The 25,214-nt window shown below is 58.2% G+C and overlaps 1 protein-coding gene across 1 annotated transcript in view; it reads right to left on the minus strand.

Moving 5' to 3' along the window:
• Nucleotides 1-25,214, minus strand: part of CFAP46 (cilia and flagella associated protein 46) — a 110,972-nt gene that overhangs the window by 48,561 nt on the left and 37,197 nt on the right. Inside the window, 9 exon segments of the mRNA XM_039465244.2 lie at nt 1,736-1,885; nt 2,676-2,822; nt 4,551-4,756; nt 5,782-5,953; nt 9,426-9,609; nt 10,808-10,946; nt 13,815-13,899; nt 19,429-19,591; nt 19,996-20,127. Of these exon segments, the coding sequence (XP_039321178.2) occupies nt 1,736-1,885; nt 2,676-2,822; nt 4,551-4,756; nt 5,782-5,953; nt 9,426-9,609; nt 10,808-10,946; nt 13,815-13,899; nt 19,429-19,591; nt 19,996-20,127 (1,378 nt within the window).

Below are 25,214 nucleotides of genomic sequence, written 5' to 3' on the forward strand. Positions count from 1 at the left end.
TGCTGAAGGCTGGGCTCAGGAAACTGGGTTCAGGGCCCACCAAGAGCTCCGCTCTCTCTCGTTCAGGCTGGGTTCCCGAAGGGCTGCACCTCAGAATTCAAGGCATTCTAGGGGGAGGCCGTCCCCTCAGGGACGACAGCCAGGCAGAGGGGCCAGCCAGGCAGAGGGGCCGCAGGCAGCCTGGAAAGCACAGGGGTGCTTGGAGAGGCTGATGGAATTTGAGAGGTCAATGGAATTGATCCGTCTCAGTGAGGCTGATCGGGAGAGCGAGCGAGGAGTGCCAGGGCTCTCTACAGATCCCACAGGCATTAAAAGGTAATACAAGGACATTGAGAACAACTTCATGACAATACATCCAAAATACAAAAACATCCCAGAAAAACACAACCCATGAAAACTGTTACAAGAAGACATAGAAGCTCTGAAGAATTCCACAACTATGAAATACACTGGAGCCATAATCTAAAACCTTCCCAAACAGAGGCTCTGGGCTCAGATGGCTTCACCAGGGAATTCTTCCAAACTTTCAAGGATGAAATAACCACCAATCTTATATAAATTTCCCCTAAGAATGGTCAGAAAGGAATACTTTCTGAGTAAAAGGCCAGCAAAACTTTACCACATCCTGAGGACACACACGAAAGGAAAATTACACCCCGTCTTCCTCACAAGCCCAGACGCACACACCCCAGACACAAGGGCTGCCCAGCAGAGCGGTGACAGGAAGTGAGTGGCGGCACAGCCAGGCCGCCTGTTGTGACAGTCATTAGAAAGAACCAAAGGTAATTAATTCAGAGAATGAAAGACGAAAACATCATCTGCACAGATGGAAAAAAATATCTGATAAAAACATACAGACATTCGTGACTGAAATTCTTAGCAAATAGAAACTTCCTTAATCAATAAAGATGTATGAAAACCAACAAGAAACATCAATTACACTTGAGGGTAAAATGCTGACGACTTTCCTTTGCAACAGGGAGCAAGAGGAAAGGGGATGACATCACCGTTTTTATTCAGCCTCATCCGGGAGGCCCTTGCCAGAATGTAAGATACGGTAAAGAAAGAAACAGTAAAGAATGGAAAGTTGAAAAGAAAAATCTGTTTGCAGGTAAAATGACTATGTACACACAAAACCCAAATTAATCTACAGACAAATTGCTAAAGTTATAAAGAGCTTAACAACAGTAATAAGAAAACAATTCATGAAGCACACAGACCGTGGCCTTCCACGCAATGGGTCACCCACAGCAATGCATGAAACACACAGACCGTGGCCTTCCACGCAATGGGTCACCCACAGCAATGTATGAAACACACAAACCGTGGCATGTCCACACAATGGGTCACCCACAGCAATGTATGAAACATAGACTATGGCCTGTCCACGCAGTGGACCCACAGCAATGCACAAAACAAACCATGGGGACACAGCCACAGAGTCCCTGGTGAAGGACGCTCGCCAGAAAGAATCCACCCCAGCAAGGCAGGGAGACCTGGCGGACACCCAGTCCCAGGCCCTGGAGCTGTGGGCATGGCCACAGAAAGGCAGAAAGGACATGTGGCTGTGAGAAGGTGAGGACCCCGAGGTGGTGAGGGTCTCTGGGATAGTCCAGGTGACTCTGTCGTATCCTCCTCTTTCTGGCTACAGCCCACCGTGGAAACTGGACTTGGGGACAGGTCAAGGGGACACCGTGCTGTGACCAAGGTGAGCCTTGTCTTTCTGTCAAAGTACCGGCTTCTGGATACTTTCGGCGTTAACAGTGGAGTCGCTCTTGTCCTGTTTCAGCACAGACAGCACCTCCTCAGGGCAGGAGAAGCAAGCCCACTCTTCTATGCTGGTGGGCAAATCTTCCAGCGGTTTGTTAGGAGCTGGGCTTTGAGGCTGGAAAGGCAGGAATGCAGGATTTACCTGATATGGTGGTTTAAACAGCCGGCCTCCACGGCACGGCTGCACAGCAGGCAGGTCGCAGCCTGGGGAGCCAGCGTCCTCCCGCCGGCAGACCCCAGCGAGTGCCCAGATCCAGCCTCTGACACTATCTGCAGGCCGCGCACGCAAAGCTTTCTGCCCCGTGCACAGCCAGAGTTGGCCTGGGGGTGCCCGGGCTCAGGACCCCCGAGAGCTAAGGCTCTGCAGCCTCTGCCCCCTGCGTCTCGCCTCAATGGCAGCTGGCTGCTGAGCTCAGCAGCGCTCATGCCGGAGGGCAGGTATGAGTCCCGCCCTGGGAAGCTGGGCAGCCAAGCAGTTTCTCAGACCTGCCCCGCACTCGGAGAAGCAGATACTCACAAAGAGAAAGGTTTCACACGAGGAAAAACCACTCTTCTCACTGTAGGGAACCCAGCCCCCCACACACCGAGGCCCCCGGCTGTGCCTGCTGCCACGGCCTCTGAGCCTGGCGGGCCTGGGCAACCTCCTTGGTGCAAACTGCATGTGTTATGTGGCTAGCTCCAGAACCAGGATTCCCACCAGGATCAAGCCAGGGCGCTTAGCAGACATGCCCTTGCATTGTCCTCCAAGAGCCCTGACCGGGGAGAGAAACTGAGGCACAGATGCCAGCCTGGGCCCAGCCCCTGGATTGAGACAACCTGGGCTCCTCTGAGAAGCTGACAGGCAGGGAAACTGAGGCCCAGGCCACCCCCGGCCCAGCCTTGCACCGTGTCCGCCTGGGTGTCACCTGCTTGGCCTCCTTGGCTTTCTCCTCCTTTCCCTTCTCCTTCTCTTTCATCTTCTCCTTCTCTTTTTTGGGCAATAACAGATGTGAGCTGGTTGCTGCCAGGGGTCTGCTGTCTGTGACTGATTTTCCTGCTGTCGTCAAAGAAACCTGCCGGGGGGCATGAAATCCACATCTGCAGCACTGAGAACTGACCCACGGCCCACTGCCCTGCTGCCCTGCTGCCCTGCTGCCCTGCTGCCCTGCTGCCCCGCTGCCCCGCCCCACTCCCCCCCCGCTGCCCCGCTGCCCTGCTGCCCCGCTGCCCCGCTGCCCCACCCCACTCCCCCCCGCTGCCCCGCTGCCCCGCTGCCCCGCTGCCCCGCCCCACTCCCCCGCCGCTGCCCCGCTGCCCTGCTGCCCCGCTGCCCTGCTGCCCCGCCCCACTCCCCCCCCCGCTGCCCCGCTGCCCCGCTGCCCTGCTGCCCCGCTGCCCTGCCCCACTCCCCCCCGCTGCCCCGCTGCCCCGCTGCCCCGCTGCCCCGCCCCACTCCCCCCCCCGCTGCCCTGCTGCCCTGCTGCCCTGCTGCCCCGCTGCCCCGCTGCCCCGCCCCACTCCCCCCCTGCTGCCCCGCTGCCCTGCTCACCCACTGCCCCACTGTCCTACTCCTCCGCTCCCTGGCTCCCCCACTCCCCCTCCCACCCCACTGCCCCGCTGCCCCGCTCCCCCGCTGCCCCGCTGCCTCGCTCCCCCACTCTTGGGTGAGGGACGCCCTAACCCGTGGGGGTCCCTGGACTCTAGTGCTCTGGTAACCTTGCGTCCCCCCATCAGCTGCTGTCAGGAGAGCACGGCTGGCCCAGAGCGTGGGCACTGGGGGCTGCCTCCCTCCACTGCCGGGGACGCAGCAGGACACCCCGGGCCCTGGGGCTTCCCGCTGGCCACCTCACACCCTCCCTGCAGCGGTCCTCATGGGGGCTGTTCCCAGGCAGGGAGGACACTGGGCGCAGCCCCTTGGCAGAATCAGGTGGCCCCTTGCAGCCCTAGCACACGTAGGGGTCTGGGGCAGGCGTGGCTGGCCCTGGGGGAGGACTCGCCGCTCCTCAGGTGAATGAGTTCAAGATCTCTGATTAAGAACACATGAGAATAACGCTGAACAATTCTCCTAGAAGAGTCACAAAGAATGAAGGCATGGACGCCCACAGCCCAGGTCTGGCCGTGGTGGAGGCTGGTGCGGGTCAAAGACGGGGTGGGGGCCTCCCCACCTTTCCTGCTCTGCACATGGCTGGGCAGTGGGCCGCTTGATCGGGGGATGCCCTGTGGGGCCTCTGGGCAAAGTCACACCCAGAACGGAGGCCTGCTAGGCTGAGGCCTGCGGGAGGCTGGGCAGGCGCACGGGCCGGTCCCTAAGGGCCCTCGGCGCCCAACAGCTGCTCCTGGTGGCCCTACAGGGAGGGGTGGGAGGAGGAGCGGGAGGAATGGGGGTGGGAGTGGGACACAGAAGAAGGGTCCGGAAGCCCCGTCAGTGGCAGTTCAGGGCCATTGGGCCCCAGATGCCAAAAGAGGTGCCTGCTGTGGCCTTGGCGTGGCGAGCCGGGCAGGAGCAGTTTGGGGTGGTTGGCAAGGGCACCAGGGCAGTGTCTGGGAGGACCAGCTGATCTGGAGGGGACACGCGGCTCTCCCTTGGGAAGTGCTGGGAACGTGGAGGGCGCAGGGGTCAAGACGGGAGTTGCTCGATTTTATGCGATGGGCACCATTCGGTGGAGAGGAAGAGCCTGGCTGTCACACCTCAAAGGTCTTTAGGGAACACGGGGAGAGGCTCTGACGTCTTTAAAACACGCGCTGCCGTTTCCCCGGGCCCGTGGCCTGTCCCACACAGCGGGGCCTGCGCCGGGCCTCACCTGCCAGATGCGCCTGAGGAAGGTGTAGGCTGCCAGGCAGCAATCCTCGTAGCCCTGGGCACCCGGAGACAGCACCAGGGCCTGCAGGATGTGCCCGCGGGCCAGGGCCTCCAGCTGCCGCACGCTGCACAGCTGCTCCAGGGACACTGTCTCCCCGGCCTCTGACCCGGGGCTCCGTGGGGGTGTCTGCACGGGCAAGCATTCCCCTGAAACACGGGGTGCCCAAGGCTGAGAGAAGGCCCGGCTATGGGTCTGTGGGCCCGGCCACTCCCTCCCCTGCCCGAGGCGCGGTGGACTGCCTGGCGCCTCTCCGACCCCCGCCGCGCTGGTCCCTGTGCGCTGCTCTCTGCTGAGGGCCGGGAGCCAGGGGAGGGACTGCTGCTGGACTCATTCCGAGAAGGCTGAGCCCGGCCACCCCTCACCCCCAGGAGCAGCTCGGCTCGCAGCTCCAGTCCCGGCCCCCCCGACCCCCGAGGGCTCTCCTGATGCCCTGTGTGTCCCGGAGCCTCATGATCTGCACCTGGCCTGGGCACCCTGCTCCTGTCCCAGATGGCCCCAAGGGCCTGGGGGTTCTGAGCAGGGGGCCCCCCTCATCCTGACAGGGGGCTAGGACCAGGGGGAGGGTGACCCTGAGAGAGCCAGCATTGTTGAGAACGCCAGGCCGGCTGCACCGTGTGCCTGTGTGTGTGCGTGTTGGGGGGGGGAGACCTGTGCGCCCCACAGAGCTTCTGCCCCAGGTCACCCTGGGCTTGTGCCCAGGCACCGGCCATGGTTAAGTCCTGGATGACGCCAGTGAGGCCGCCATCATCTGCGTAGCTCCCCGCTTACCGGCAACCCCCACGTCCCAGCACTGCTGTGAGCAGGGCCTGCAGCTGGAGAAGGGAGCCCCCACCTCAGGTTGGAAGGGACTTTGAGGACGGCCCAGGTGCCCACAGGGTCTGGGGGGCTCGGGACTCCCCCTCCCCCAGCCTCTGGGCCGGCCCGGCCACGTGCCTGAGAACTTGCCTTCCCCCGACCTGCAGGGAGCCCATCTGTGAAGGTGACTCGGTGGCTGTCCGACTGAGGACCGCGCGGCCCCTGCAGAGGGTATCGCTGAGGCACACCCGGGGCTCCTGACCTCCAAAGCCGGCATGGACACGTGGACGCCTGAAGGCCGTCCAGGCTACGGACGAGGAGGAGAGCGCTGGGGGAGCAGGGCGAGGTCGGCACCCCGGCCGCGGCGTGGACTCACCGTCCGGCACGGGCTCTGGTTCGGGGGTGTCGCTGGGCGGCTTCATGGCCAGCAGGATCTCGATGGCCCAGCGGAGGTGGAAGACCACGTCATCGAGAGGAAAGTGTCTGTGGTAGAGCCACTGGCTGAACTCCAGGAGGTAATCCACCTTCTGCCACTCCGTCTCAGGCTTCTTTGGGATCGAACAGAAAGGGTGACATCCTCAGGATGGCCCTGGAGGCGTCACTTGCACCGTGAAACACTTTCACTGCTCATTTTCTAAAGAAAAGGTTCTTTCTTACCCCACAGTTACGTTTGGAGGCCGCCTCTAATGAGACCAAGTTGCCATTAGGGTCATTGAGATGTTCCAGGTACAGACAAAGTGGCACTGCTGTCTGTTTTCACAGGCAGCCCCCCAGGGCCCACGCGTCCCCTGCGCTGCAGGGGGACACAGGCAGGGGTCCCGCTGTGCCCTGGTCTGAGGGTGGCCCTCTCTGGGTGGTTCTGTGGGCAGCCCTGTGTCCCTGCTGGAGGAGAGGCCCCCGCAGGGCAGGAAAGGTGCTTGCTCTGTCCCACGCCCAGACGCAGAGCCCAGCCCAAGACCTGGCCCGTGCATACTCGGCACTTAGTTCAGGACGTGGGGTGCTCATCAGATCGCAAGGTCCTGCCCTTAACCCAGGGCTTCCTGGGTCATGAAGAAGTGGGAAGGGGAGAAGGATGAGGGACCAGTGGGGCCTGAAAGCCCTGTGAGGAAGGCCGCAGACGGGGAGGGAGGGCAGCAGCTGTGGAGGCTGGTGACGGCTCCCACACACGCTGTGCACACTGAGGAGGGCCTTGGCCCTGATAGGGAAGTTCAAGAGAAAGTGGGTCATCTTCTCAACAGAAGTGCAGGGTCACCTGGCGTCCACAGGCTGAGGAGTGCCGGGGACCCTGCCTCACACTGTATAACTCATAAACGTAAGAGCTACACTACAAAACTCAGAAGAAAACGGAGCAAACCATCACCTTGGGTTTTGCACACATGCCGCCATCACCGCACGCAAACGCACACACGCTGCCATCACCACATGTAAACGCACACACGACACTGTAACCACACGCAAACGCACACATGACACCATCACCGCATGTAAACGCACACACGCTGCCATCACCGCATGTAAACGCACACACGACACTGTAACCACATGCAAACGCACACATGACGCCATCACCGCATGTAAATGCACACACGCTGCCATCACCGCATGTAAACGCACACACGACGCCATAAACGCACACACGACGCCGTCACCGCATGCAAACGCACACACGACGCCATCACCGCATGTAAACGCACACACGACGCCATCACCACATGTAAATGCACACACGACGCCGTCACCGCACGCAAATGCACACATGACGCCATCACCGCATGTAAACGCACACACGCTGCCATCACTGCATGTAAACACACACACGACACCATCACTGCACGTAAACGCACACATGACGCCGTCACCGCACGCAAATGCACACATGACGCCATCACCGCATGTAAATGCATACACGACACTGTAACCACATGCAAATGCACACATGATGCCATCACCACATGTAAACGCACACACGCTGCCATCACCGCATGTAAACACATACACGACGCCATCACCGCACGTAAACGCACACACGACGCCGTCACCGCACGCAAATGCACACATGCTGCCATCACCGCACGCAAACGCACACACGACGCCATCACCGCATGTAAACGCACACACGACGCCGTCACCGCACACAAACGCACACATGACGCCATCACATGTAAACACACACATGACGCCATCACCGCATGGAAACGCCGACACATGCCGCCATCAACCCAGGCAGACACAGCTACAATACCAACACTAGCAACAACACAAGAAATAGACAACTAGAATTCCATGACCATTTAAAACTGTGCCATAAATTGTGCCACCCAGAAAGTGAAGAAGTGGCTGGAAAAGCCGCTCAGAGAATGAGAAGGGTTTGTGGGCGACGCTCCGGCTAAAGAACTTGCACCCCTAACACACCACGAGCTCCTACAAGCCAGCAGGAACCAGACGAGCAGAGGGCCGCAACGGACACTCCTCCTCCGACCTGCAAATGGCCCACAGGCCCTCGGGCACACATGCGCCGTCTCCAGTCACCGGGAAATGCCGGTAGGGACGAGGGGACCCCCCCCCCACGCCCACAGCACAGCTGGAGTCGGGTGAGCTAGCTGGCGAGGTGTGGGGAAACCGGAGCCCCACGCGCTGTGGCCACTGAGGGAGGCGATCTGGCCCTTCCTCCGAAGGCCCACACAGGGCAACCGTGTGCCCAGCAGCTCCACCGGGGGCTGTGCCCGCGGGAGGCAAGGACGGGGCCAGGCCAGAACGCGAGAGCAAACGCCGACAGCAGCGTTCACAGAACGTCAGACGCGCACCGATGCGACTCAGCCCTGAGTGGGAACGACGGGGACGGCCCCGGGCGAGGTCACGCTGAACGAAGGGCCGTGTCCAGATCCGTGGCTCGCCAGGGCCAGCGGAGGGAGGGAAGGATGGGGAGTGAGCGCTGACGGACGCCGGGTTTTGGGGGGCAATGAAACGTTCTAAAATTGTGTGGAAGTGATGACTGTATAACCCTGAGAATTTACAAAAACAGATGACAGAGGGAAGGGCTCGGGTCAGTGAGGACGCAAAACACTTTCGAGGGTTTCCGCCCCGAGGGCCAGCGCGGCTCCGCTGGGTCCTGCCCTCCCCAGCCTCCCTCCTCAGGCGCTCCCTGCTTTCCCTGGGGAGGCTGGGTCCCGGCCTGACCCCGGCCAACCCCAGCAGGGCAACTGCCAAGGAACGACGCGGCCTCTGGTTCCCCGAAGCGAGGCAGCGTGGCTCCCTGTGGCTCGCCGTGGCTGTACCCGGGAGTCTGCCTTGACAGCCCAGTGCCCTGAGCTGCACTCTTAGCACCTGCAGAGCCTCCGGACTATGCTAAGTTGCCCCACCCGGGGGCCGGCTGGACCCCGGAGCGATCCAGAGTCCTCAGGGAGGAGTGCTCTCAGCCCCGGAAACAGCCCGCGTAACAGAAAAACCTTTTAAGATATCCGCTAACGTGGAAACGTTCGCGCCTTTCACGCCAGGGGCCCGGGATGCCTTTTGTCCCCAAGATGAAGTTCTGGGCTGTGCACCGCACAGCCTTGCTCCTCATAAGCTGAGGAGTCAAATCGGCGCCAAAGCGCCTTCTCCCAAGCCCAGTCCAGGTGCACCCAGGGAAACGCCTGTCGTGGCTTCCGTGGGTGGGGAAGACACACCAACGTCCTCCACGACCCGCAAATCCCAGGGCCCTGCAGAGCCCTGTTCTCCTCTGCCGCCACCCGCCCATCTGGGCCCCCGCGCCTCTAGAGGAGCCTAGGTGCTTCCAGCTGGGGCTTCACCTTCTGAGCCCCCACCCCCTCCTCAGGGACGAGGACCTGACCATGACCCCCCCATGCCGGAAAGGGACCACCGAAACCAGCTCCGTCCATCGTCCCTGACTGGTGAGCAGGAGGAGCGCCGGGGCCGTGGGGTGCATTCTGCACCGTCAGCCCTAAGTGCGGCCCACGCCAGTTCCCAGCTGAGCGTTCATCCACTCGAGGATAGGCGGCACCCACGCTCAGGGGTTCGCACCTGCAGGGCCTGGATGGCACTGTGGTAGCAGGCCAGCTCTCCAGCCACACTCCGCGAGTTCAGGGCCAGCCGGTGCCACATGCCAGCCACGTAGTCCTCACTCTCGGCCTTGAACTTCTGTATCTCCATCGAGAAGTTCTGCCCGAGCTTGGCCTTCACGATGATCATGTGCTTGAAGATCAAGCTGAGGAGAGGGAAGGCGACAACCCCACGCTGGGACCGGGGGGCAGGATGGGAAACGTGTGCGACGCGGCCCAGACCTCCTCCTCCACCGCCCTGCTTAAAACGACGACGCCGAGCAGAGCCCGGTGGGTGCGGGCTCGAGGCCGCGCTGGGTTTTAAGCGCCCGCGCTCTCTGTGTTGAATTTTCCTGCAGAAGTCAAGGCTTCCAGCAAGAGTGGGAACCGGGGGAGGCCCGGGCAGAGGGACCGGGTGGGTGGGGGAGCACGCTCCAGGCAGGGTGCAGCAGGCGGGTGTTCACGGGTGGTGCGGGAGACACTCTGCGTGGGGGCAGCACACTGTAGCAGGGCGCAGCACTCACAAGCGGTGTGGGGAGCACGCCCCGGGGGGAGGGGCACACTCCAGTGGGGGTGCGGCAGGCGGGGCACTCACAGATGGTGAGTGGAGCACTCAGAGGCGGTGTGGGGAGCACTCAGAGGCGGTGTGGGGAGCACTCAGGCGGTGGGGGGAGCACTCAGACGGTGGGGGAGCACTCAGAGGCAGTGTGGGGAGCACTCAGAGGCAGTGTGGGGAGCACTCACAGGCGGTGGGGGAGCACTCAGAGGCGGTGGGGGGAGCACTGAGAGGCGGTGTGGGGAGCACTGAGAGGCGGTGTGGGGAGCACTCAGAGGCGGTGTCGGGAGCACTGAGAGGCGGTGTGGGGAGCACTCAGAGGCGGTGTGGGGAGCACTCAGAGGCGGTGGGGGAGCACTCAGAGGCAGTGTGGGGAGCACTCACAGGCGGTGGGGGAGCACTCAGAGGCGGTGGGGGGAGCACTCAGAGGCGGTGGGGAGCACTCAGAGTCAGTGTGGGGAGCACTCAGGCGGTGGGGGGAGCACTCAGAGGCGGTGTGGGGAGCACTCAGAGGCAGTGTGGGGAGCACTCACAGGCGGTGTGGGGAGCACTCAGAGGCGGTGTGAGGAGCACTCCGGCGGTGGGGGAGCACTCACAGGCAGTGGGGGAGCACTCAGAGGCAGTGTGGGGAGCACTCACAGGCAGTGGGGGAGCACTCAGAGGCGGTGGGGGAGCACTCACAGGTGGTGGGGGAGCACTCAGAGGCAGTGTGGGGAGCACTCACAGGCGGTGGGGGAGCACTCAGAGGCGGTGGGGGAGCACTCACAGGCGGTGGGGGAACACTCAGAGGCAGTGTGGGGAGCACTCACAGGCGGTGGGCCGTCCGAGGCAGCACCTGCACAGCCTCATCCAGCACCTTGAGGCCGCCCTCCCAGTCGTCCTGGTCGGCATGGCCGTGGAAGAGCAGGCCGTAGAGCGCGGCACGGAGTGTCAGGTCGTCCTCAGCCCCTGGGAGGGAGAAGGAGGGGTGACCTTGGAGCCGCCTGATCCCTCATCAACAGCTCCCTGAGACCTCCTGGACCACACTGCCCTTCACAGTGCCCCCGAGGTGGACCCGTGGCTGCACAGGTGCCCAGGCCAGCACGTGCCCTGCAGGGCCGATGCCAGCTGTGGACCCTTGTGGCCCCTCCAGCCCGCCACCGGCCACCCGAGACGTCCGTCCCACCACGGGAAGCAGCTGTCTTGTCTCCTTGCTGGTCTCTGCCTCTCCCTCTCCATCTGCTTGGAGAATTCGGCGCTCACACACACACTCCTGTGTCTCCAGGTACTGAACATCAGCGAGCGGGACTCAGGGTCCTCTCAGGAGTTGCATGGAAAGCACCCCCGCCGCCGAGGGCACAGCGCCATGTCCGCGCTCCGGAGTCCTCAGGCTTGGTGCCCGCTGCAGCGTGGGAACAGCCCCGTGTCTCTGCACAGGCTGCAGCGTGACATGCAGAGGCAAAGTGCCACCCCCGCGGCCCACGCAGAGACTGCCTGCCTGCTGAGGGCGGAGCCTGCCTTCCCTTCTCTGACTCGGTTTTCACGAGACTCTGCGTTCCCCAGAGTCGGCCCACTGGGTCTAAGGAGCGAATGCGCCCATGGTTGGGAGCACGGTGCCCCATTGGATGCCAGGATCTGTGGGCCCGCCGTGGCCTTCTCACTCTGCCAGGCCCTCCTCACCCAGGCACCGGCCAGAGAAGCTGCTCCAAGTCTGAAACCCAGGAACCAAGCTGGTCCCAGGCCCCCGAGTCCTGCTTCCTCCCATTTGAATGCGGTCAACCAGGGTCTGATGAATTTGGAAATCGCACCTGCGGTGGCACCTGGGGTGGCAGGGAGTCCTCTTCAACCCTGCCTACGTGGAGGGAGAGCTGGCCATGCGGCGCGACCTCCTGGCTGACCCACAGTCCCGTCCTGGGAGTACCCAATGCACTTCCAGCTCACGGGCAGTGGCGCTGCCGCCGGACCTCACCCGCCATGCGTTCCCGTGGACTGTCTCCTCCCCAGGGGCTGTCTCCTCTGGGTGCCTCCGGGGTGGGGTGAGGGCCGTGGACTGTGCGTGGGGAGGAGGAAGGTGCCTGTGTGGAGTCCCCCACAGAGGAGCGGGATAGGGGTCGGCCTGGAAACGCCTCCCCGAGACCCCGTGCTCTGCCACCAGTGAGCCGTCTCCACACTTTCATCCTCTCCAAAACCCTCCAGACCTCCATCTCCAGACTCCTCAGGGAGGTGGGTCTGAGGTTTTCTCCCACGTCCTGCTCAGCGACCCGAGGATTAACCCTTGCCCCGCTGCAGCCTGGCCTCCCTGTGGACAGGCCTGCCGTGCGCCTGGGGCTCACGCTTGCAGGACCGGCCGTCTGCACACGCTGCTGGGGTTCGTGCTCCACTTAGCAGTTAACGACACATAGCCACACCTTTGTTTATTATTTTAAATCAACTTTGCCTCTCCAAATAGGCGCTAAAATGCTCGTGGCAGTTTCTGCTTTTCCATTCCACAGCATTTAAAGATTTCCCAAATACACATTAGGACTCTTAACAGGGATAAATTTTTTTAGCGGATGACCATTTTTTTCCTATGAACATGAACGGGTATTCTAGTAAGGTTCTGCTGTTCTAAGGTCAGCATGCGTGTGTGTGTGTATGTTTTTGCAGGAGTAGGTGTCCACATGTTTTGCAGAAGTAGAAAAATGCGATTTCTCTGCCAGCACAGCCGAGAGGCAGACTCCACGGCAGCCGCGACCGGGGGGAGTCCACTCGGGCCTCAGGGGCGTGCGCACCTGGACGAGGGTTACGTAAACCAGCAACACTCTCAGCCCCCAGCCGGCCGCGCGGACCCTCCTCTTGGCCAAGGGCCTTCTGAGGTGCCCCTGAAAAACCAGTTCAGTGGGGTCGGGGGCGGAGGGGCAGGGGTGGACAGGCCGCAGCGTCCCCTCTCTGTTTGGAACTCAGGCACACGGGACCGGCCCCCACATGAACACGGGGCTCTTCAGGCTGACAGAGCGGAGCAGGAAGCCACCGCGTGTCAGCCTGATTCTAGCATAGCACCGCGTGACAGACAGGCCCTGAAAGGGACCCAAGTATTTTATACCCAAACATCTTTCTTTGGCATATTCTGATGCGGCCCCACACAGCTGTCTCTTGTGGGGAAAATCCACATCCTGTTGAGAATCCTCCTTTCCCTCTGCAGGGCTTTTCCCTGATCCAGAGGAGAATTAACCCAGTATGGTGTCTTTTTGTCTGAGAAGAGCTCAGAGGCTTCATCTGCAAGATAAAAATCTTGGTCCCCACAGCTCCCACCTGAGGCCAGACATTCCTTTCCATTGATTCCAGGGGTTTAGATAATAACTCGTTCAACAAATTGTCAATCAGAAAATCTTTAAATCTACCGGTGACCTGGAAACCCCTTGCCACCGAGCTGTTTTACCTTTCTGGACCAAACCAGTATGCCCCATACCTGTACTGATGTCTCTGCCTGTAACCTCTGCCCCCCGAAAATGTATACAGTCAAGCTGTGAACCCACGACCTTAGGCACCCGTGCTCAGGACCTCCTGCTCCTCACACTGGCTCAGCCTCAATCCCGGCCGACCGTTCACAGTTTGAGGTTTTAGGTGGACAGTCAGAAGACCCCGGCTCTGCCCCTTTCTATGTCGAGAGGGAATATCAGGAGCTCATTCCCGAAGAGCACGGAGGGCCCCGCACGCATCAAATGCTGAGCAGATGCCGTCTGGAGTTACTGTGGGGGCGCTTCCCATCAGGGCACAGGAATTTAAAAGCACCACATGTTTAAAACTGTCCCCTTCCTTGTACCTGGAGCCCGTGGGTCTGTCTGTCCGGCTACAAACCTGGAAGGAAAGACCCGTCGGCCGTCCCGCCACCTTGGAAGTCGGCTGTGGGCCACTGGTGCAGGAGCAGCGACTTCTCTTCCTCCTACAGCAAAACAGGTAAACAGCAGGTGAATACTTGAACGCGGCAAGATGGTCTTTCACCAGGAGAGAAGAAACCCTGCTCGGAGCTACGTGTTCCTCTCCCTAAACTGCCTGCTGTGGCCACACATGGCGGTCAATCACCTGACACTGCTGTACGGGTGCTGTAGCCCGCACTCTAAAGCGAACGATGCACAGCCAACTAACAGCTTATGTGCTTTTAATGTAAATTCATGGCAGACAACTCAGGAACTGCCTCTTCTTTCCCTTTAAAACCCCACTCGTAACTGCGGCTAATTGGAGCACGCTCAGGGCCGCCTGGCCCAGGTGAACTCTCTACTCATTCTGATTTTGCCTCAGCCTCTTCCTTTGAGGCTGACATCATTTTGCTTTTCACTTCGCTACAGCAGGTGGCTCGTCGCACGTGAGCAGGGCAGGAGGGGCCCCTCCACCAGAACATCAGTGTGTCTCTCTAAAATAACAATTGGTCTCCCAAGAGACAGAAAAAAACCTGAACCTGGCGATGAGCAGCTTCCCAGTGAGATCTCAGGAGCCAGGCGAGGGGCTCAAGTTCTCACGCCGAGGGGCCAGTGGCAGTTTCTCTGGTCCGTGACCTTCCTCTAGGGACACTCGACTGGAAAGGGAACGCCTCCAGGAACACGTGCACAACTCCAGCAAGCACGCTGGGCGTGCGTCCCGTCCCGCGTGTGGGCAGCCACCGTACACCCCGTGGAAGCATCGGGGAGACCCCGGAAGTCTGCCAGTGTACTGAGGCAGCCAGGTGGGAAGGGGTCCCCAGAGAATCTCCGAGGGCCCGCACACCGCACTGGGAGGAGCTGCCGAAGCTCGGGGAGGGGCCCGGCCCCTCCTCTTCCCGGGAGAACCGGGATCCAGTTGGGAGCCGGGAAGCGCACAGGCAGGACACGCCCTCGCTTCGCTTCCCCGAGCGCCTGTTTCCTTCCTGTCACCCCCTAAAACCCTGCCTGACTCTTCACATTGTCCACGAGCCTCATGTTTTGTGGCAGTGTGACAAGGACCCCGTCTTTAGCTGCATGAAGCAAAAGTCCCGCCACGGTATGAAACCCCAAGTCGAAGGCTGAACCCGACACGTGATCTCTCCAATCTCCCGCGCGGCCCTCTTCGGAGAGTCCTTTCCTTCCTTCCTTTTCTGCTCTAAAGCTCTTTCGTAAACGCTCACCCCTGCTCTGAGACTTGCCTCAGTCTCCCCTTCTGCCTTCTGCTCCCCAGCTGAAGTCTTTCTTCTGAGCAGGCAAGAATCAAGGTTGCTGCAGCGCCCCGCGGATTGGCCGCGGGGAACACACTTGGCGGCGCGTGAGTCGCCACGTTCTGCGCGGACAGTTCGGCTCCGTCTAATTACAGACATTGCAGCTACATGTCTGAACTACTGAGTCACAAAAAGCCTATGACGACTCCCCTAACATAACTGAGAGGTTTTTCAATGATATGAAACATCTAAGTTGGTTTTATGGCTCTAAAGCAACGTGACGAAAAGCACGTTGGAGAAGCGGCGGGGGCGGCCGTGAGCCGCACTCAGTTCACGGCTGCACAGGCCACGTCCGAGAAGGGTCTCGAGTCAACAGTCCGACGTCACATCGTCAGGAACTAGAAACACCAGCGGAAGGAAGGACACAGACAAGACAGAGAACAGAAAAACAGTAAAGAAAATCGGTTCTTCAAAAAGAGGAAAAAAGCTGACAAGCCTTGAGCTAACTAACGAAAGAAATAAAGACTGTTCCGGTAACTAAAGTAAGTAACGCGAGTGAAGACGTTACTGCCGATGTCAGGGAGACAAAAAGGATTGTAAGAAAACCCTACGAACCTTTGCACACCAACAAATTACACAATCCAGGAAAAAAATGAACGAACCCCTCCAAACACACCCAAACTGACTCGGGAAGAAATAGAAAATCTCAATAGACTTATGACAGATTAAATTAGCACTCAAAAGCCTCTTAATAAAGAAAAATCCTGGACTAGATGGCTTCACCAGTGAATTCTATCAAACATTTAAAGAAGAATTAGCAGCAATCCATACAAACTCTTCAAAAATTTAGACAAAGAAACACTTCCAGGTTCACTCTATGAGGCCAGCATGACTCTGATACCAAATCCAGATAAAGAATCACAAGAAAATGATAGACAATATCCCTTATGAATACAGACGCAAACATCCTCCACACAAGATGAGCAAATGAAACCCAGCAGCGTATTAAAAGATGACTCACGTGACACAGCCGGGTTTGTGAGCAAGGCCAGGGTGGTTCACTGTGCGCAGGTCAGGACTCCCGTTAACACGACAGAGGAGAAACCACGTGACCGGCTCAATGGCCGGAGAAAAGGCAGCTGACAAAACCCAAGGCTATTTCATGATAAAACTCTCAGAAAACTCAAAACAGAAAATTCCTCAACACGATAAAGGGTCCTTATGAAAAGTGCACAGCTCACGTCGCCTGCAACGGTGAGGCGGAAGCTTCTCACTAAGAGCAGCAACAGGACGGTCATGGCCTCCCTGCTGCTACTCCACACTGCACCGGGGGCTCGAAGCAGAGCTATCAGACAAAAACAAGAAATAAAAGTATCTGAGTTGGAGAAGTGGTAAAACTACCTCTATTCAGAGATGACATGATCCTATGTATAGAAAATCCTGACAAATCTACAAGAAAGCTATTAGAGCCGACTACTGAATCCAGAAGAGTTGCCGGGTGCAACAGTAAGCTGAGTTTTTATTCACCAGGAATGAAAAATCCCAAAAGGAAATTAGAAAGTGCTACAGACTGAACTGTGTGCCCCCAAAATTCATCTCCTGAGACTCTACCTCCCACTGTGATGGTCTCTGGAGACATGGCCTTTGGGAGGTAACTGGGGTTAGGTAAGGTCATGAGAGTGGGGTCCCCACGATGAAATCAGCACGCTTTAAGAAGAGACACCAGGGACCCTGCTGTCTCCTCCTGTGTGCCATGTGTGCCACATGAAGACACAGTGAGAAGGCAGCCAGGCGTCGATGGCCAGGAAGATGTTCCCCACCAGAACCCAGGCACGCCGGCACCCTGATCTCAGACTTCCAGGTCCAGACTGTGAGAAATAAATTTCTGTTGTTTAAGCCATCCGGTCTATGGTATTTTGTTATGGCAACGGAGCTAAGACAGAAAGCATTCCCATTCATCACAACACCTTAAAAAAATTAAGGACTTAGAAATAAATCTAACCAAAAAGGTGAAAGACTTATATGCTAAAAGCTATAAAGTGTTGCTGAGAGAAATTAAAGATCTAAATTAATGAAAAGCTAACCCATGTTCATGGATAGGAAGCCTTAACAGTGTTAAAATGTCAATACTACCCAAAGCAGTATTCAACACAATCCCTATGGGTTCCAACAGTCTTTGAAAAAAAAATCTACAAAATGATCCTCAAATTCATATGGAATTGCAAGGGGCCCCAAAGAGTCAAAACAATCTTAAAAAAAAAAGTTGGAGGATCCACACTTTTCAACTTGGAAACATATTACAAGCTACAGTAACTCAAACAGAATTGGCAAAATGATACCCATATAGGCCAGTGAAATAGACTAGAGAGCCCCGAAAGAGAGCCTTGCATTTCTGGTCAAATTATTTTCAACAAGGGTGCGAAGAGCATTCACGAGAGAAAGCACATTCTCTTCAAGTGGTGCTGGGAAAACTGGATATCCACAGGCAAAGGAATGATGTTGAACCTTTACCTCATACCATATGCAAAAATTAACTCAAAACAGATCAAAGAGCTCAACTCAAGAGCTGAAGCTGCAACATTCTTAGAAGGAAATCATAGAGAACATCCTCAGGTATCGGACGTGGCCATGACCAAAGGCGAGGCAACAAAGGGAAAACAGGCGAATCGGACCTCTTAGAAGTCAGGAGCACTGATGCATCAGACGCCAGGATCAAACAAATGAAAAGTTAAGCCAGAGAATGGGAGGAAATACCTGCAAATCAGATGTCTGCTAAGGGACTAAGATGCAGGCTCTGTCCTGACCTCGACCCCCCCCTCTCTGACCACGAACCCCCGTCCGTTCCAGCCCTCACCATCCACAGGTCCTCCTTTCACAGGGCCCTGCAGAAGCTGCATATCTGAGTCAGCTGGGATTCTTGGTCACAAGCAGTAAAAATCTACTCTGGTCTTCCTGAGCAGCCAGGAAAGGTGCCGGGCAGCAGCAGAGGGAGGCCAAGCCCGGGGCCAGGAAGCTACATCTTGCCCACATGCGGGACAGAGGCCGGCAGGGCGGCGGGCCGGGCAGAGCAGCCTTGGCTGGCCTCTGTCCTCTCCAGACTGGCTCCAGAGGCAGCTCTCCATAGAGCTCAGACCTGGGCTTTCTGGGAGAACCAGCCTAGGAGGGTCCCTTTGCCAAGACCACACGGGATGAGGAGGCACTCCCCTGGAGCCAGCATGGGGACAGAGGCTGGGCTGGGCTGGACAGCCCAGAGGCCCCAACGTGGCCTTTTCAGAGTCAGGCCAAGAAGCTGCGTGGGCGTGCATCTGAGGATCCTGGGCGGTGGCTTCCATGTCTGAGGATCCCGGGCGGTGGCTTCCGTGGCCTTGCCCACCACCTGTGCCTGCTGTCCGATACCCCGCTCCCCTGTCCTCCTCCTCCCACTGGAGCTTTGGCTTATGGGCTCTGCTTCTCGTAGAATGGGCCCTTTTTGTGGGCTCTCTGTGGCTGACTCCTGATTCCTGGTTAGAGCTGAGGCCGCAGAAGAAAGCTCAGAGTGGGCTGGTCTGGCTCAGCCCTGGTCTGAAGACTGACCCCAACCCTCGAGTCTCAGCCTCTTCCCAGGAGGAGGGAGCTGTGCCCACAGACCTGTGAGCCCAGGAGCATGAAGCCGTCACCAACTCCAGAGCCTGCTCAGGAAGCCCAGCCCACAAGGCTGAGGCTTGTCCAGCTGGCCTGTGCCCAGGGAGGAGCCAGCCAGGCTCCTGGTCTTGGAGAGGCCTGTGGGACCCACACTCAGTCTCCCTCAACAGCCCTAGAAGGAAATGTGCTCCTGAGTCCATGGGGCTCCTCTCCTAAGGACCATCCTCCCTGGGCTGCCCGTCCCCTAGGCCTTGGGGGTTCTGCTCCCCACCACCCCACTCTGCCCCAAGCCACCAGAGGCCCAGCCCCCGCCCCGCCCTGCCCTCCGCTCGCCGTTCCTCAGGGCACCGTCTCTCACCGCAGGTGGGGCCTGTCCCCCCTGCCTAGGATCCAAGCCCCTCAAGCGGCGACGGTGTGGGCCTCGCTCCCCTCCCCTGCTGTGTGTCTCCAGGGCCGAGAGCCCCTCGGTGCATGTGTGCTGCTGGGAGAGGTCACAGCTGAGCACTGAGCCCAGCGGGGGCCCCCGCAGCGCTGAGCTGAGGACCCCCAAGCCCTCCCCTCCTTGGCACTGGCGTACCCTGTGGGAGGCCCGTGGGGCTGTCTGTCTTCGGGAGCCTCTCCAGTCCTTTCCAGAAGACCCGCTGGAGGCCTCAGTGGGGGCCAGGGTCCCCTCCAGGCCTGACGCACCTGCTTCCTGGCCTCTGTCCTGTTGATGATGCGGATGAGCCGCTGCACGGCACCCTGGGCCTTCTTCCTGTAGACGGCCGAGGACAGGAGTGGCAGCCAGGCATTCCAGTAGTGCCGCGCGGCCAGCATCACCAGGGCGCTGCTGCCCGCGATGCCTCCGAACCTGAAAGAGGGCACGTCGTGACGCGGCGGCTCCGCCTGGGCCCACCTGGAGCTGCTGGACCGCGAGGGACGGGCCGTCCACATGCTTGCTCCCTCCCGGGCCTGGGGCTCGCTCAGGCATCCCGGCGGCGTCCTCTGCAGTGGGCCTTTCTGGGCAGTGCAGGGCCAGACCCGCACCAAGGTCGGGCTGTAGGAGCCCAGGTGGGCCCACGGGCAGGAGGGGGCCCCCACACCTCCTTGAAGACGGCGCCCCGCTCTGGCCACGCCGTCCACCTTGCGCCCACTGCTGGGAGCCCTCCCTTGGGCCCACAGAACGGCCACAACCTTGGTGAGCACAGGGTCCCGCACGACGGCGGAGGGTCAGAGGCCCCACAGCGCCACCCCAGCTGCCTCACAGCCGCACACCTGGCGCTCTCCATGAAGGCCTTGGCCGCCACCAGCCGCAGCTGCTTCTGGCCCTTCAGGTTCTCCATGATGCTCCTGCCCTGGACAGCCGCGGCCGTGCACAGCATCTCCGCCACCAGCTGGGACTCCACGCTGCAGGACACAGGGCCAGTGAGGAGGAGGACACGGTGGCCCGCCCTGGGCCCCCCTCCCTCCCTGGGTCACTGTTGTTGACCCAGGTGGTATCTAAGATGGGGCATCTTCCGGCCCAGAGCACACGTGCACAGGGTTCTGCCCTCCCTGAAACCGAGCCAGCCTCAGGGACTCGCCAGACTGCAGGGACACGGGGCAACTGGGCCCTGGCTTTCTAAGGCCTGGAGCGCCCACATGTGGCCTGAGCGCCGGAGAGAGCCGTCTGGGGATGCTCTCAGAACCACGGAGCTGGGGCCACGTGGCAAGGGTGGGCGTGGGCTGTGGGGACATCCAGTCAGTGGACCCTCAAGACTGTGGCCCCAGCTGACTCTCACAGTTACCTCATGAGAGACCCCAACCCAAACCTAACTGGCTGTGTCTGGTCAGCCCCCAGAACCACAGGGTAGAATCACTGACCGGTTTTTTTAATGACTCTTTTTTTAACTTTTCAGGGGCTTAGCAGAACAGATCCACAGAACTGGCCCTCCTTTTGGGGCCCCCCCCCTCTACAGGCTCTGCTGCCCAGGCGCTCACAGAAGTCTGGCCTCAGAAGGTCCACTCTGTACCCAGAGCTCTGCTGTGACCCCTAGGTGTCACAGCAGCATCGGCTCCACGGCTCCTCGTCCCTGGATGGTCGCGGCTGCAGGGCTGCCACAGCCGGGGCTGCAGCATCACACACGCTAAGGCAGGATGCCCGCCCGTGGGCAGGAGCACGCCGCGAGGTTCAGCTCAGAGGAGGCACCGAATTGATTCCGTAAAAAAGATGCTGGTTCACAGGTAGACTCCCTTCACAGACCAGGGTCCCAGAGCCAGGGACCTGCCTCAGGAGCATACAGCCATGTCTGCCCCTTTGCCTGAAGGGTTCGAAGGAGGACGGTACTGCCCCTTGGCCTATGCAAGCCGGCGGTCTGAACCTGAAAACACCTTCTGAGGCAGGCGTGGCGACCTCGCAGGCCAGGAAGGAGAGTTCGGTTTCCTGGGTACCGACTTTTGATCCGTGTTATGCAGTTGCTGGGTGTTCTATGAATGCCGATGAGTGAGGACTGGTCCTTCTAGCTGCAGCCCAACTGTCCTGTCAGCTGCTGAGAGAGGAATGGAAGACGTATCCGTATTTTGCTTCCTGTATTTTCAAGCTCTGCTATTAGGTGAACACACATTCAGCATCATGTCTTCTTGAAGATTTAACCGTTTATTACGGGAATGTCCACCTGGGATAGCGTGCCTGGGCTGTTGAACGTTGCCACACCAGCTTTCTCATGGCTGGTGATTGCACACTGCCTCTCCCATCCTTTTACCTTTAACCTGTGTCTCCACGTTTGAAGCGGGTCTCCTGTACACAGTTCATCACCGGGTGTCACTCCTACAGTCTGCAGGATAAACTCTGCAGGTGTCCTGTACACAGTTCATCACCGGGTGTCACTCTGACAGTCTGAGGGATAAACTATGCAGGTGTCCTGTACACAGTTCATCACCGGGTGTCACTCCCACAGTCTGAGGGATAAACTCTGCAGGTCTCCTGTACACAGTTCATCACCGGGTGTCGCTCCTACAGTCTGCGGGATAAACTCTGCAGGTGTCCTGTACACAGTTCATCACCGGGTGTCGCTCCTACAGTCTGAGGGATAAACTCTGCAGGTCTCCTGTACACAGTTCATCACCGGGTGTCACTCCTACAGTCTGTGGGATAAACCCTGCAGGTGTCCTGTACACAGTTCATCACCGGGTGTCGCTCCTACAGTCTGAGGGATAAACTCTGCAGGTGTCCTGTACACAGTTCATCACCGGGTGTCACTCCTACAGTCTGTGGGATAAACCCTGCAGGTGTCCTGTACACAGTTCATCACCGGGTGTCACTCCTACAGTCTGAGGGATAAACTGCATTTTAGCTGCCAGTTGGTTCATTTACATTTAATGGAACGACTGACGTGGCCGGGTCAAATCCACCATTTGCTCCTCGCTTTCCTTTTGACTTCCGTGTTCTTTGTTCCTCTCTTTATGAATGAACTGAGTATTTTTGGTGTCCCCATTTATATCCTCTACTAGATCTTTGCTACATCTCTCTATTTATTCCACTTCTTAGCCCTTGCTCCGGGGATCGTGGCATGCACCCTTCACCAAACACAGCTCTACGTGCGGGTCCCACTCCAGGTCCCGTGCGGCACGAGGGCTCTCGAATTCGCTCTCAGCCCGTCCTGTGAGTTTCCACCGCCCTGTATCTTGCCTCCATATTTATGAAAAATCCCACGATAGGATGTTATTTTTGCTTTAAAATGTCAAATGCTTCTTGAAGAACCTCAGAACTGAAAGGGAGAAAAGTCTTTTATGTTTACCCCCAAACTGACCATTTTTGGTGTTTTTCATATCCGCTCGCACCTCCTCTTCTAAGGACCTGCTGGGAATGAATCCTCTGAGCTTTTATTGATCTTAAGATGTCTTGATTCTGTCTTCATTTGTGAGGACTGTTGCTGGTGAATACAGAATTCTAGACTGACAAGTTTCTTTTTTAACACTTAAAAACTGTGGTGCTTGTTTCCTGGTTCACACCGTTTGTGATGTGAAGCCAGTAGCAATTCTTGCCCTGGTTTTCCATATGCAGCACATCCATCCCCGCTCCAAATTCTTTCCAGGATTTTTTCCTGGTCTTTGGTCTTCAGCAATGTGACTACAATTCCCTACAGTGGGGCCAGATGTCGTTTTCTTTGTGTTTATCCCATTTGGGGTTCCTTGACAGCCTTGAATCTCCAGGCTGATATTTGTAACTCAACTTGTAAAAGTTTCAGCCACTGTGTTTTCAGATGCGCGAATTTTGACCCCACTCCCGCCTCTGTCCCCCTGAGACTCCGGTTACACTCTGGGCAGACCCCTGATACGGCCCCACAGGTCCCAGAGTGAAAGCTCTGCTCATTTCGTTTCTCGGTTTTTCTCCCTGATTTTCATCCTCTGTGGGCCTGGATTCAAAGTTACTGATTGTCATTCTTCGGTGTCTAGCCTGATGTGAAGCTCTTCTGGCGGCGTTTCCATTTCAGATCCTTTATTTTTCATTTCTAGGAATTCCACTCATTTTATTAAGTTTCCATTGTTTATTTAAATTCCCGCCTGCACGCTAGTTACGTCCATTGAGAATCCGCGCCTGTGCTGACAGCAGCTGTTCTCAGCCCTCTAACGTGTAGCACAGTGGGGTCTGTCCGCTGTGTTTTCATTCTGCTCTCCCTTGTCCTGGTTCTGAGCCACGCTTTCTTGCCTTTGCACACATCTGGTAATTTCTGACTTTATGCCAGACACTGAGGGATACACCGTTCAACGTGCGGTTGTGTTGACTTCCTTTAAAGAGTGCTGGGTTTTGTCCTGACAGGCAGTTAGTGCCTGGTGGCTCAGCTTTGCCCTACTGAGCTTTGCCGGGCCGAGCCTGCGCTCACCCGTTCCTAAGGCATGCCTTTCCGAGTGCCTGGGAGTGCCGTGAGGTCTCCCCATGTGCGTTGCTCAGAACTCCAGCTTCTCTGGGCACAGTATTGGCCCTGGCCTCTTGACAGCTCACAGAACCCTTCGTTCCTGCTTTCTGCCAGGCCTGGAATCTAGTCCGTGCACACACAGAGTTTACCAGCGGGCAGGCCACAGACTCACAGGCGGCTCCACAGAACAAGGCCCTGTCCCACATTCCCGCGTCACGTCACGTCCTAGACACCCCCGCGGTTGCAGACCCAAGCCCTGAGCCCTGTTTCTCCCCACGACTCTCCATCTAGGACACGCTCCTCCGGGCTGCGGCGTGAGACGCTCCCTCAGGCAGAACGCGGAGCCCGCCCCCGGCGGTCCCTTCTTGCAGGAGTCGCTGCCCCGTGCCGCCTGCTGCTCAACGGCTAAAACCACTGTCTCACGTATGTTTTCAAGTCTTGTGGCTTTTCGTTTTCCCAGCACAAGTGTGATACCCATTACGCTTCCAAGGCCAGAACTAGGTGACTTTTAAATATATATTATTATATATATTTATTATTATATATATATTATAAATATATATATAATTTTTATAGGAAGGGCCTGTGGCTCTGACAGTGACCAGCAAGGGGACCCATCGTCTCCTACTGAGCAGCGCTCCCAGGGCCTCTGTCTCCTGAGCGCAGTGACAGCAACGGCCACCAGAGGACAGCGACGGTCCACAAGGGACTTCCCGAAAGTCCTAGCACGGAAATCATTTTTCCCGCCTCATATGACCTTCCCTTTCGTTACCATATGTAAAAATGTACAGTTTTAGCTTGTTCAACAGAAGAGCGGATTTCTAAGTCCATTCACACAGCAGTGGCACGGCCGGGGCGCCCAGCTCCCACATCGTCCTTTGTGTGGCACGATCACGGCTTGCGGCAGCCTCAACCTCCTGGGCTCAAGCAATCCTCCCACCTCAGTCCCCCATGTGGCTGGGGCCACAGGCACACGCCACCACACCTGGCTAGTTTTGTATTTTTGTTGCAGAGATGGGGTTCGCCATGTTGCCCAGGCTGGTCTCAAACTCCTGGCTTCAAGCAATCCTCCTGCCTCAGCCTCCCAAAGTGCAGGGATTACAGGTGTGAGCCACCGTGCTAGCCAGAAGTGATTTTTGACTGGCCGAGTGGGGCCTGCCTGTGGGTAACACAAGACCACCCCTGCCTGCGTGCAGCCCTGCTCCTGAAAAGGAGCAGATTCCGGATGTGCCCTCCGTCTACCCCAGGTCTCTGTGCCCCTCTAAACGCCAGGCTTCCACCTTGGCTTCCCTGTGCCCCCATTTTAAACAAAACCTACAGGCTGCCCACGGGGATGAATGCAGTTCAGCTCAGGCCCCTGCAGCCCCTTCCAGAGGACTCGTGTGGCCCGTGACCGCAGGACACTCAATCCCCACCTATCACCTCAGCACCTACAGGGTCACGCCAGCCTCTCATCTTCTGGTCCCCACGTGGCCCTGGTGACTCGCCTTCCCGGGTGAGGGCTACCCACATTCCTCAGCTCGTCCTTCCTGCCCCGCTGACGTACGTCACCTGTGCTCTCCTTCACTTCTGTATTGCCAAGATCCATCCTTGCCTTTT

Source organism: Saimiri boliviensis, chromosome 12 (assembly GCF_048565385.1).
Source record: "Saimiri boliviensis isolate mSaiBol1 chromosome 12, mSaiBol1.pri, whole genome shotgun sequence".
NCBI classification, from domain to species: Eukaryota; Metazoa; Chordata; class Mammalia; order Primates; family Cebidae; genus Saimiri; species Saimiri boliviensis.